This window comes from Nerophis ophidion, linkage group LG01 (genome assembly GCF_033978795.1).
Source record: "Nerophis ophidion isolate RoL-2023_Sa linkage group LG01, RoL_Noph_v1.0, whole genome shotgun sequence".
NCBI lineage: Eukaryota > Metazoa > Chordata > Actinopteri > Syngnathiformes > Syngnathidae > Nerophis > Nerophis ophidion.
The window spans coordinates 12,392,788-12,407,169 of NC_084611.1; the positions used below are offsets into that span (position 1 = coordinate 12,392,788).

The window sequence follows — 14,382 nt, forward strand, 5'->3', positions numbered from 1 at the left end:
GGTAAAATGTTGATATAAAGTATGAATGAATATGACGATACTTTATGGTAGCATGTTGCGTTCAAGTGTGAATATGGTGAAACAGTGCAGTAACATGCTGATATCAAGTGTGAATATGACGATACTGGGCGGTAATATGTTGATATCAAGTGTGATTATGGGGCTACTGAGTGGTAAAATGACGATATCAAGTGTGAAGAAGACAATACTGGGTGGTAAAATGTTGATATCAAGTGTGAAGAAGGCAATACTGGGTGGTAACATGTTATCAAGTGTGACTATGATGATACTGGGTGGTAACATGTTATCAAGTGTGACTATGATGATACTGGGTGGTAACAAATAACATCAAGTGTGAATATGGTGAAACTGGGGGGTAACAGGTTGATATAAAGTGTGATTATGACGATACTGGGTGGTAATATGTTGATATCAAGCGTGAATATGGCGATACGGTGTGGTAAAATGTTGATATCAATCATTCATTGGGTGATACTGGGCGGTCACATGTTATCAAGTGTGAATATGATGAAACTGGATGGTAGCATGTTGATGTCAAGTATGAACATGGTAAAACTGGGCGGTAACCTGTTGATATCAAGTGTGAATATGACGATACTGGGTGGTAATATGTTGATATCAAGTGTGAATATGGCAATACTGGGTGGTAAAATGTTGATATCAAGTGTGAAGACGGCAATACTGGGTGGTAACATGATGATATCATGTATGAATGAGGTGATACTGGGTGGTAACATGTTATCAAGTGTGTATATGACAAAATTGGGTGGTGGCATGTTGATATCAAGTGTGACTATGACGATGCTAGGTGGTAACATGTTGATATCAAGTGTGAATATAGTGAAACTGGGTGGTAGCAGGTTGATATGAAGTGTGAATATGGCAATACTGTGTGGTAAAATGTCGATATCAAGTGTTAAAATGGCGATACAGTGTGGTAAAAGGAGACGAAGCAGAAGAACGAGGAAGTTACAGCCATGGCGGCGCTGTCTGTAATAGAGTGATTCTATGTTATCTGTCGCCATCTCCTGGTGAATGTTGGCTATAGCGTTATGGGGTTGCTTTTTGATTGGCCAACGATTTACGTGGTGTTGTGCACCTGACGGCAAGTGACTCTCGCCAGTACGCAAATGGCAGAACAAAGGCTACTCAAATAGTGAAAGGTAAGTGTTGTTGTTGCTTTTTTTTTTGTAACCAGCATATCAATCATTCAATCATATCAATCATATCAATCATTCATTAGGTGATACTGGGCGGTCACATGTTATCATGTGTGAATATGGCGAAACAGTGCAGTAACATGCTGATATCAAGTGTGAATATGACGATACTGGGCGGTAACCTGTTGATATCAAGTGTGAATATGACGATACTGGGTGGTAATATGTTGATATCAAGTGTGAATATAGCAATACTGGGTGGTAAAATGTTGATATCAAGTGTGAAGACGGCAATACTGGGTGGTAACATGTTGATATCATGTATGAATGAGGGGATACTGGGTGGTAACATGTTATCAAGTGTGTATATGACGAAATTGGGTAGTGGCATGTTGATATCAAGTGTGACTATGACGATGCTGGGTGGTAACATGTTGATATCAAGTGTGAATATAGTGAAACTGGGTGGTAACAGGTTGATATCAAGTGTGAATATGGCAATACTGTGTGGTAAAATGTTGATATCAAGTGTTAAAATGGCGATACAGTGTGGTAAAAGGAGACGAAGCAGAAGAATGAGGAAGTTACCGCCATGGCAACGCCGTCTGTAATAGAGTGATTCTATGTTATCTGTCGCCATCTCCTGGTGAATGTTGGCTATAGCGTTATGGGGTTGCTTTTTGATTGGCCAACGATTTACGTGGTGTTGCGCACCTGACGGCAAGTGACTCTCGCCAGTACGCAAATGGCAGAACAAAGGCTACTCAAATAGTGAAAGGTAAGTGTTGTTGTTGCTTTTTTTTTTGTAACCAGCATATCAATCATTCAATCATATCAATCATTCATTAGGTGATACTGGGCGGTCACATGTTATCAAGTGTGAATATGGTGAAACAGTGCAGTAACATGCTGATATCAAGTGTGAATATGACGATACTGGGCGGTAACCTGTTGATATCAAGTGTGAATATGACGATACTGGGTGGTAATATGTTGATATCAAGTGTGAATATAGCAATACTGGGTGGTAAAATGTTGATATCAAGTGTGAAGACGGCAATACTGGGTGGTAACATGTTGATATCATGTATGAATGAGGGGATACTGGGTGGTAACATGTTATCAAGTGTGTATATGACGAAATTGGGTGGTGGCATGTTGATATCAAGTGTGACTATGACGATGCTGGGTGGTAACATGTTGATATCAAGTGTGAATATAGTGAAACTGGGTGGTAGCAGGTTGATATGAAGTGTGAATATGGCAATACTGTGTGGTAAAATGTTGATATCAAGTGTTAAAATGGCGATACAGTGTGGTAAAAGGAGACGAAGCAGAAGAACGTGGAAGTTACCGCCATGGCGACGCTGTCTGTAATAGAGTGATTCTACGTTGTCTGTCGCCATCTCCTGGTGAATGTTGGCTATAGCGTTATGGGGTTGCTTTTTGATTGGCCAACGATTTACGTGGTGTTGTGCACCTGACGGCAAGTGACTCTCGCCAGTACGCAAATGGCAGAACTAAGGTTACTCAAATAGTGAAAGGTAAGTGTTGTTGTTTCTTTTTTTTAGTAACCAGCAAGCACAGTACAGTTAGTAGAACAACCGTGTTTTTATTACTGTGTATTGGATAGGTTCCGTCTGAAATTCAACTATTTATTTTATTTATATATATATATGAGAAAATAAATATGTATAGCTAGAATTCATTGAAAGTCAAGTATTTCATATATATATATATTAAATATATATGAAATACTCGAGTTGGTGAATTATACTTGTCCACTCTTAACCACGCCCCCCGCCCAAAGTATGCCTTTAATGAACATGTATTCTAAATACTGGTGCGATACGATAAAGTCACGTGATGACAAAAGCGGTCAAGAAGATTTTATTGGTGTTTTCTAGCCTTGTGTTGTTTTGTTTGGGGCGGGGTTGAGGAGCGTGAAGCCGCTGTAGCGTCCGTCCGGGCTGGGGAACTCCTCCCTGATCCTGCTCACGCAGCAGCGAGGGATGGTGGGGCAGGCGGCGGCGGGCGGGACACCGAACCTCCAGGCCACGTACTGCTGGTAGGCGCAGTGTCGCAGGGTGGCGGTGCCGTGGCCGCGGGTGGAGGCAGGCGCAGGGGACAAAGGGTCCCTGTAGAGAAGCAGGGCCTCCAGCAGGGGGCGATGTAACACCAGCCGCTCAAAGAGCACGGACGAGGAGATGCAGGGACCCTCGCTCCGCCTGCAGCACAGCTCCTCCTGGGGGAGGGCGGAGGCGGTGCAGCGCCCACATCCACACCAAGAAGGCCGCTCAGCGTCGGGTTTGAGGACGGGCACGGGCCGAGGGTCAACTTGTGCTTGAAGAAGGACGGAGACGGCCATTGTCACGTGTCCCGCGTCCTCCTGGCGGGACAGGGAGCTCTTTAACGCCACCTGGTGGAGACGCCCCAGCACTATACTTTATTTACCCTTCTGGTCTCCACGGCAACCGTGTTGGCGTCCTGCAGGCGTCTCTTGAGGGACATTTTTACCAGGCGGATGTGGTCTTGGTCCAAATAGGACACACTCAGCACGTCCTGGGACAGAAACAGGCCTTGAAGACGACCACGCCCCCACCGTGCGACCACGCCCCCACGGCGCCGTCAAGCCCTCACCTTCTCGTCGTCCTCCACTAACTCCACCTTCTTCTCACCGTAGTTCTGGCCCACGTCTGCAGAGTAGCAGCTGGTCTGGATCAGCCAGTCCATCAGCACCGTTGTCTAGGCAACAGCACACAGGGGACGGTTAGCGCCGCTACCATCACAACACAGGAAGAACCTTCACAACAGGAAGCCTTTATTTGGGCATATGCCCATTTCAAAGTATAGCGGGTGCTAGCATGTTAATATCAAGGGACAGGTGCTAGGATGTTGATATTAAGGGATACCAGGAGCTAGTGTGTTGATATCATGGGATGTCAGGTGCAAGCATGTTGCTATCAAGGGATACCAGGTGCTTGCATTTTGATATCAAGAGATGCCAGGTGCTAACATGTTGATATCAGGGGATACCAGGTGCTAACATGTTGATATTAGGGGATACCAGGTGCTAACATGTTGATATTAAGGGATACCAGGTGCTAGCAAGTTGACATCAAGGGATACCAGGTGCTAGCATGTTGATATCAAGGGATACCAGGTGCTTTCATGTAGATATCAAGGGATACCAGATGCTAACATGTTGATATTAGGGGATACGGGGTGCTAACATGTTGATATTAGGTGATACCAGGTGTTAACATGTTGATATTAGGGGATACCAGGTGCTAACATGTTGATATTAAGGGATACCATGTGCTAGCATGTTGAAATCAAGGGATGTCAAGTGCTAGCATGTTGATATCAAAGGATACCAGGTGTTAGCATGTTGATAGCAAGGGGATACCACGTGCTAACATGTTGATATTAAGGGATACCAGATGCTAGTGTGTTGATATCAAGGGATGTCAGGTGCTAACATGTTGATATCAAGGGATACCAGGTGCTTGCATTTTGATATCAAGGGATATCAGGTGCTAACATGCTGATATTAGGGTATACCAGGTGTTAACATGTTGATATCAGGGGATACCTGGTGCTAACATGCTGATATTAAGGGATACCATGTGCTAGCATGTTGATATCAAGGGATGTCACGTGCTAGCATGTTGATATCAAAGGATACCAGGAGCTTGCATGTCTATATCAAGGGATACCAGGAGCAAGTGTGTTGATATCAAGGGATACCAGGGGCTAGCAAGTTGACATCAAGGGATACCAGGTGCTAGCATGTTGATATCAAGGGATACCAGGTGCTAGCATGTTGATATCGAGGGATGTCAAGTGCTTTTATGTAGAAATCAAGGGATACCAAGTGCTAGCGTGTTGATATCAAGGGATATCAGGTTCTTGCATGTCTATATCAAAGAATATCTGCTGCTAACATGTTGATATTAGGGGATACCAGGTGCTAACATGTTGATATCAAGGGTTACCAGGTGCTTGCATGTCTATATCAAGGGATACCAGGTGCTAACATGTTGATATTAGGGGTTACGAGGTGCTAACATGACTTGTCCAGGGTGTACCCTGCCTTCCGCCCGATTGTAGCTGAGATAGGCGCCAGCGCCCCACGCAACCCCAAAAGGGAATCAGCGGTAGAAAATGGATGGATGGATGGAGGTGCTAACATGTTGATATTAGGGGATACCAGGTGCTAACATGTTGATATCAAGAGATACCAGGTGTTAGCATGTTGATATTAAGGGATACCAGGTGCTAGTGTGTTGATATCAAGGGATGTCAGGTGCTAGCATGTTGATATCAAGGGTTACCAGGAGCTTGCATGTCTATAACAAGGGATACCAGGTGCAAGTGTGTTGATATCAAGGGATACCAGGTGCTAGCATGTTGATATCAAGGGATACCAGGTGCTAGCAAGTTGACATCAAGGGATGTCAGGTGCTAGCATGTTGATATCAAGGGATACCAGGTGCTTACATTTTGATATCAAGGGATGCCAGGTGCTAACATCACAGGATACCAGGTGCTTATATGTTCATATTAGGGGATAGCAGGTGCTAACATGTTGATATTAGGGGATACCAGGTGCTAACATGTTGATATCAAGGGATGTCAAGTTCTAGCATGTTGATATCAAAGGATACCAGGTGTTAGCATGTTGATATCAAGGGATACTAGGTGCTTGCATGTCTATATCAAAGGATATCTGCTGCTAACATGTTGATATTAGGGGATACCAGGTGCTAACATGTTGATATCAAGGGTTACCAGGAGCTTGCATGTCTATATCAAGGGATACCAGGTGCTAACATGTTGATATTAGGGGTTATGAGGTGCTAACATGACTTGTCCAGGGTGTACCCTGCCTTCCGCCCGATTGTAGCTGAGATAGGCGCCAGCGCCCCCCGCAACCCCGAAAGGGAATCAGCGGTAGAAAATGGATGGATGGATGGAGGTGCTAACATGTTGATATTAGGGGATACCAGGTGCTAACATGTTGATATCAAGAGATACCAGGTGTTAGCATGTTGATATTAAGGGATACCAGGTGCTAGTGTGTTGATATGAAGGGATGTCAGGTTCTAGCATGTTGATATTAAGGGTTACCAGGAGCTTGCATGTCTATAACAAAGGATACCAGGTGCAAGTGTGTTGATATCAAGGGATACCAGGTGCTAGCATGTTGATATCAAGGGATACCAGGTGCTAGCAAGTTGACATCAAGGGATGTCAGGTGCTAGCATGTTGATATCAAGGGGATACCAGGTGCTTGCATTTTGATATCAAGGGATGCCAGGTGCTAACATCACGGGATACCAGGTGCTTATATGTTCATATTAGGGGATAGCAGGTGCTAACATGTTGATATTAGGGGATACCAGGTGCTAACATGTTGATATCAAGGGATGTCAAGTGCTAGCATGTTGATATCAAAGGATACCAGGTGTTAGCATGTTGATATCAAGGGATACTAGGTCCTTGCATGTCTATATCAAAGGATATCTGCTGCTAACATGTTGATATTAGGGGATACCAGGTGCTAACAGGTTGATATCAAGGGTTACCAGGAGCAAGTGTGTTGATATCAAGGGATACTAGGTGCTAGCATGTTGATATCAAGGGATACCAGATGCTAGGAAGTTGACATCAAGGGATACCAGGTGCTAGCATGTTGATATCAAGGGATATAGGTGCTTTCATGTAGATATCAAGGGATACCAGGTACTAACATGTTGATATTAGGGAATACGGGGTGCTTATATGTTCATATTAGGGGATACCAGGTGCTAACATGTTGATATTAGGGGATACCAGATGCTAACATGTTGATATCAAAAGATACCAGGTGCTATCATGTTGATATTAAGGGATACCAGGTGCTAGTGTGTTGATATCAAGGATGTCAGGTGCTAGCATGTTAATATCAAGGGATGTCAGGTGCTAGCATGTTGATATCAAGGGATACCAGGTGCTTGCATTTTGATATCAAGGGATGCCAGGTGCTAACATGTTGATATCAGGGGATACCAGGTGCTTATATGTTCATATTAGGGGATACCAGGTGCTAACATGTTGATATTAGGGGATAACAGGTGCTAACATGTTGATATCAAGGGATGTCAAGTGCTAGCATGTTGATATCAAAGGATACCAGGTGTTAGCATGTTGATATCAAGGGATACTAGGTGCTTGCATGTCTATATCAAAGGATATCCGCTGCTAACATGTTGATATTAGGGGATACCAGGTGCTAACATGTTGATATCAAGGGTAACCAGGACCTTGCATGTCTATATCAAGGGATACCAGGAGCAAGTGTGTTGATATCAAGGGATACCAGGTGCTAGCAAGTTGATATCAAGGGATACCAGGTGCTAGCAAGTTGACATCAAGGGATACCAGGTGCTAGCATGTTAATATCAAGGGATGTCAGGTGCTAGCATGTTGATATCAAGGGATACCAGGTGCTTGCATTTTGATATCAAGTGATACCAGGTGCTTACATGTTGATATTAGGGGATACCAGGTGCTAACATGTTGATATGAAGGATATACCCATGTACTACATACATCTATGTACAACATACACCCATGTACTACATATTGTATACCCATGTACTACATATACACATGTACTACATATATAGATGTACTACATACACCCATGTACTACATATTGTATACCCATGTACTACATATACACATGTACTACATATATAGATGTACTACATACACCCATGTACTACATACACCCATGTACTACATACACCCATGTACTACATATTCAGATGTACTACATATTGTATACCCATGTACTGCATATTCAGATGTACTACATATACATATGTACTACATATTGTATAGCCATGTACTACACACGGTGGACTCACCAGAGCGTAGTAGGACAGTGTAGAGCCGATATAGACAACGAGCTGAATGATGCTGAACTTTCCTGCCTGGACAAATCAAAACAACACACTTGAAATTATATCAAGGATGACGTTTGCGATACTGAAACTAATAATTAAGGATGACGTGTGCGATACTGAAATTATTAATTAAAAAAAATAACGTGTACGATACTGAAATGATTCATTAAGGATGACGTATGCGATACTGAAATACTAAAATGATTCATTAAGAATGACGTGTGCGATACTGAAATTAATAATTAGGGATGACGTGTACGATACTGAAATGATTAAGGATGACGTGTGCGATACTGAAATGACTAATTAAGGATGACGTGTGCGATACTGAAATGATTCATTAAGAATGACGTGTGCAATACTGAAATAAAAAATTAGGGATGATGTGTGCGATACTGAAATGATTCATTATGATGACGTGTGCGATTCTGAAATGACTAATTAAGGATGACGTGTGCGATACTGAAATGATTCATTAAGAATGACGTGTACAATACTGAAATTTAAAATTAGGGATGACGTGTGCGATACTGAAATGATTCATTATGATGACGTGTGCAATACTGAAATGATTAATTAAGATGACGTGTGTGATACTGAAATGATTCATTAAGGATGACGTGTGCAATACTGAAATTATTCAATTTAAAAAAATGACGTGTATGATACTGAAATTATTTATTAAGGATGACGTATGCGATACAGAAATACTGAATTAAGAATGACCTGTGCGATACAGAAATACTGAATTAAGAATGACGTCAGCGATACTGAAATTAATAATTTGGGATGATGTGTGCGATACTGAAATGACTAATTAAGGATGACGTGTGCGATACTGAAATGATTAATTAAGAATGATGTGTGCAATACTGAAATTCATAATTAGGGATGACGTGTGTGATACTGAAATTATTTACTATGATGACATGTGCGATAATGAAATGACTAATTAAGGATGACGTGTGCGATACTGAAATGATTAATTAAGATGACGTGTGTGATACTGAAATGATTCATTAAGGATGTCGATTGCAGTACTGAAATTAGTTGTTAAGGATGACGCGACCCCAAAAGGGAATAAGCGGTAGAAATGGATGGGATGGATGGACGTGTGCGATACTTAAAATTAATAATTAAGGAGGAAGTGTGCGATACTGAAATGAATGATTAAAGATGACGTGTACGATACTAAAATGAATAAGGATGACGTGTGCGATACTGAACTGATTCATTAAGAATGACGTGTGATACTGAAGTGAATAATTAATGACGTGTGCGATACTGTAATGAATAATTAAGGATGACGTGTGCGATACTGAAATGATTAATTAAGATGACGTGTGTGATACTGAAATGATTCATTAAGGATGTCGATTGCAGTACTGAAATTATTTGTTAAGGATGACGCGACCCCAAAAGGGAATAAGCGGTAGAAATGGATGGGATGGATGGACGTGTGCGATACTTAAAATTAATAATTAAGGATGAAGTGTGCGATACTGAAATTAATTATTAAAAGATGACGTGTATGATACTAAAATGAATAAGGATGACGTGTGCGTTACCGAAATGATTCATTAAGAATGACGTGTGATACTGAAGTGAATGATTGATGATGACGTGTGCGATACTGTAATGAATAATTAAGGATGATGCGTACGATACTGAAATTAATAATTAATGATGATATGTGCGATACTGAAATGAAATATTAAGGATGACGTGTGATACTGATTAGAAATGTGAGCACCTGTCCAAAGACCAGGATGTCGAACCTGATGCCAAAAGCCTTGTAGAGCGTTCTCTCCTCCACGCCGTCCACCATGTTGTACTTTGCAAACCTGAACATGTGACATGTGTCATGTTAATACAGTATGTCTACTATGAGCATGCTGATATCAGGTGGGAACATGGTGATGCCAGACATTTCTATATCATATGAGAATGTAATGGTAACAGATATGTTGATATCATGTGGGAATATTATGATACTTGACATGTTGATGTCATGAGGATACCAAGTGCTAACATGTCGATATCAAGTGTAAATATGGTGAAGCCAGTTGCTAACATGCCAATATCATGTGTGAATATGGTGTTCCCAGGTACTAACATGCTGATATCAAGTTTAGCTCGAGTGATACCAGGTACTAAAATGTTAATATCACGTTTAGCTAGGGTGCTACGAGGTACTAACATGTTAATATCAAGTTTTGCTAGGGTGATACCAGGTACTAACATATTGAAATTAAGTTCAGCTAGGGTGATACCAGTTGCATACATGTTGATATCAAGTTTAGTCAGGGTGATACCAGTTGCATACATATTGATATCCAGTTTAGCTAGGGTGATACTAGTTGCTAACATATTGATATCAAGTTAAGCTAGAGTGATACTAGCTACTAAAATGTTGATATAAAGTTTAGCTAGGGTGATACACAGTTGGAAACCTGTTTATATCAAGTTTAGTTAGGGTGATACCAGTTGCATACAAGTTGATATCAAGTTTAGCTAGGGTGACACTAAGTGATAACATGTTGATATCAGGGTAAGTTTAGCTAGGGTGTTACCAGTTGTACACCTGTTTATATTAAGTTTAGTTAGGGTGATACCAGTTGCAAACATGTTGATATCAATTTTAGCTAGGGTGAAACTAAATGATAGCATATTGATACCAGGTATTAACATGTTGATATTAAGTTTAGCTAGGATGATTGATACCAGTTGCATAAATGTAATATCAACTTTAACTAGGGTGTTACCGGTTGGAAACCTGTTGATATCAACTTTAGCTAGGGTGATACTAGGTGCTAACATGTTGAAATCAAGTTTAGCTAGCGTGATTGATACCAGTTACATACATGTTGATAGCAAGTTTAGTTAGGGTGATACCAGTTGCATACATGTTGATATTAAGTTTAGCTACGGTGATACTAGGTGCTAACATATTGATATCAGGTCAAGTTTAGCTAGAGGGATACCAGGTACTAACATGTTGATATCAAGTTTAGCTAGGGTGATCGATGCCAGTTGCATACATGTTGAGATCAAGTTTAGCTAGGGTGATACCAGTTGGAAACCTGTTGATATCAAGTTTAGCTAAGGTGATACTAACATGTTCATATCAAGTTTAGCTCGTGTGATTGATAGCAGTTGCATACATGTTGATAGCAAGTTTAATTAGGGTGATACCAGTTGCATACATGTTGATAGCAAGTTTAATTAGGGTGATACCAGTTGCATACGTGTTGATAGCAAGTTTAGCTACGGTGATACTAGGTGATTGCCTGTTGATGTCAGGTCAAGTTTAGCTAGAGTGATACCAGATACTAACATGTTGATATCAAGTTTAGCTAGGGTGACCGATACCAGTTGCATACATGTTGATATGAAGTTTAGCTGGGATGATACCAGTTGGAAACCTGTTGATATCAAGTTGAGATAGGGTGATACCAGTTGCATACAAGTTGATATCAAGTTTAGCGAGGGTGACACTAAGTGATAGCATGTTGATATCAGGGTAAGTTTAGTTAGGGTGATACCAGTTGCAAACATGTTGATATCAATTTTAGCTAGGGTGAAACTAAATGACAGCATATTGATACAAGGTATTAACATGTTGATATTAAGTTTAGCTAGGATGATTGATACCAGTTGCATAAATGTAATATCAAGTTTAGCTAGGGTGTTACCGGTTGGAAACCTGTTGATATCAACTTTAGCTAGGGTGATACTAGGTGCTAACATGTTGAAATCAAGTTTAGCTAGTGTGATTGATACCAGTTACATACATGTTGATAGCAAGTTTAGTTAGGGTGATACCAGTTGCATACATGTTGATATTAAGTTTAGCTACGGTGATACTAGGTGCTAACATATTGATATCAGGTCAAGTTTAGCTAGAGTGATACCAGGTACTAACATGTTGATATCAAGTTTAGCTAGGGGGATCGATACCAGTTGCATGCATGTTGATATCAAGTTTAGCTAGGGTGTTACCAGTTGGAAACCTGTTAATATCAATTTTATTTAGGGTGATACTTGATGCTAACATGTTGATATCAAGTTTAGCTCGCGTGATTGATACCAGTTGCATACAGGTTGATAGCAAGTTTAGTTAGGGTGATACCAGTTGCATACATGTTGATATCAAGTTTAGCTATGGTGATACTAGGTGCTAATATACTGATATCAGGTCAAGTTTAGCTAGAGTGATACCAGGTACTAACATGTTGATATCAAGTTTAGCTAGGGTGATCGATGCCAGTTGCATTCATGTTGATATCACGTTTAACTAGGGTGTTACCAGTTGGAAACCTGTTGATATCAAGTTTAGTTAGGGTGATACTAGGTGCTAACGTGTTGATATCCAGTTTAGCTAGGGTGATACTAGTTGCTAACATGTTGATATCAAGTTTAGCTAGGGTGATCTGATCGATACCAGTTACATAAATGTAATATCAAGTTTAGCTGGGGTGTTACCAGTTGGAAACCTGTTGATATCAACTTTAGCTCAGGTGATACTAGGTGCTAACATGTTGATATCAAAGTTACCTCGCGTGATTGATACCAGTTGCATACATGTTGATAGCAAGTTTAGTTAGGGTGATACCAGTTGCATACATGTTGATATTAAGTTTAGCTACGGTGATACTAGGTGCTAACATATTGATATCAGGTCAAGTTTAGCTAGAGTGATACCAGGTACTAACATGTTGATATCAAGTTTAGCTAGGGGGATCGATACCAGTTGCATGCATGTTGATATCAAGTTTAGCAAGGGTGTTCCCAGTTGGAAACCTGTTAATATCAATTTCATTTAGGGTGATACTTGATGCTAACATGTTGATATCAAGTTTAGCTCGCGTGATTGATACCAGTTGCATACATGTTGATAGCAAGTTTAGTTAGGGTGATACCAGTTGCATACATGTTGATATCAAGTTTAGCTACGGTGATACTAGGTGCTAATATACTGATATCAGGTCAAATTTAGCTAGAGTGATACCAGGTACTAACATGTTGATATCAAGTTTAGCTAGGGTGATCGATGCCAGTTGCATTCATGTTGATATCAAGTTTAACTAGGGTGTTACCAGTTGGAAACCTGTTGATATCAAGTTTAGTTAGGGTGATACTAGGTGCTAACATGTTGAGATCCAGTTTAGCTAGGGTGATACTAGTTGCTAACATGTTGATATCAAGTTTAGCTAGGGTGATACTAGGTGATAGCATGTTGATGTCAGGTCAAGTTTAGCTAGAGTGATACCAGGTACTAACATGTTGATATCAAGTTTAGCTAGGGTGATCGATACCAGTTGCATACATGTTGATATCAAGTTCACCCAGCCTGATTGATACCAGTTGCATACATATTGATAGCAAGTTTAGTTAGGGTGATACTAGTTGCATACTTGTTGATATTAAGTTTAGCTACGGTGATACTAGGTGCTAACACATTGATATCAAGTCAAGCTTAGCTAGAGTGATACAGCGCCACCCGCAACCCCAAAGGGAATAAGCGGTAGGAAATGGATTGCTGGATGGATACCAGGAACTAACATGTTGATTGCAAGTTTAGCTAGGGTGATCGATACCAGTTGCATACATATTGATATCAAGTTTAGCTAGGGTGATACCAGTTGGAAACCTGTTGATATCAAGTTTGCGTAGGGTGATACTAGATGCTAACATGTTGATATCAAGTTCAGCTCGCGTGATTGATACCAGTTGCATACATGTTGATAGCCAGTTTAGTTAGGGTGATACCAGTTGCATACATGTTGATATCAAGTTTAGCTACGGTGATACTAGGTGCTAACACATTGATATCAGGTCAAGTTTTGCTAGAGTGATACTAGGTGCTAACACGTTGATATCAAGTTTAGCTAGGGTGATCGATGCCAGTTGCATACATGTTGATATCAAGTTTAGCTAGGGTGATACCAGTTCGAAACCTGTTGATATCAAGTTTAGCTACGGTGATACTAGGTGCTAACACATTGATATCAGGTCAAGTTTTGCTAGAGTGATACTAGGTGCTAACACGTTGATATCAAGTTTAGCTAGGGTCATCGATGCCAGTTGCATACATGTTGATATCAAGTTTAGCTAGGGTGATACCAGTTCGAAACCTGTTGATATCAAGTTTAGCTAGCGTGATTGATACCAGTGTCATACATGTTCATAGCAAGTTTAGTTAGGTTGATACCAGTTGCATACATGTTGATAGCAAGTTTAGT

General features: G+C 40.7%; 1 protein-coding gene across 2 annotated transcripts in view; it reads right to left on the bottom strand.

Annotated features, from left to right (window-relative positions):
- Positions 1-3,048: 3,048 nt before the first annotated feature.
- The window catches only part of p2rx7 (purinergic receptor P2X, ligand-gated ion channel, 7), a 28,025-nt gene continuing 16,691 nt past the window's right edge, over positions 3,049-14,382 (bottom strand). For both annotated transcript variants that reach the window (XM_061896250.1, XM_061896257.1), the window contains exons 9-13: positions 9,891-9,981; positions 8,099-8,164; positions 3,822-3,926; positions 3,636-3,743; positions 3,049-3,570 (exon numbers count right to left, since the gene is read on the bottom strand). In XM_061896250.1, coding sequence (XP_061752234.1) covers positions 3,085-3,570; positions 3,636-3,743; positions 3,822-3,926; positions 8,099-8,164; positions 9,891-9,981 — 856 coding nt within the window. In that variant the 3' untranslated portion in view covers positions 3,049-3,084. The remainder of the gene's footprint in view (positions 3,571-3,635; positions 3,744-3,821; positions 3,927-8,098; positions 8,165-9,890; positions 9,982-14,382) is intronic.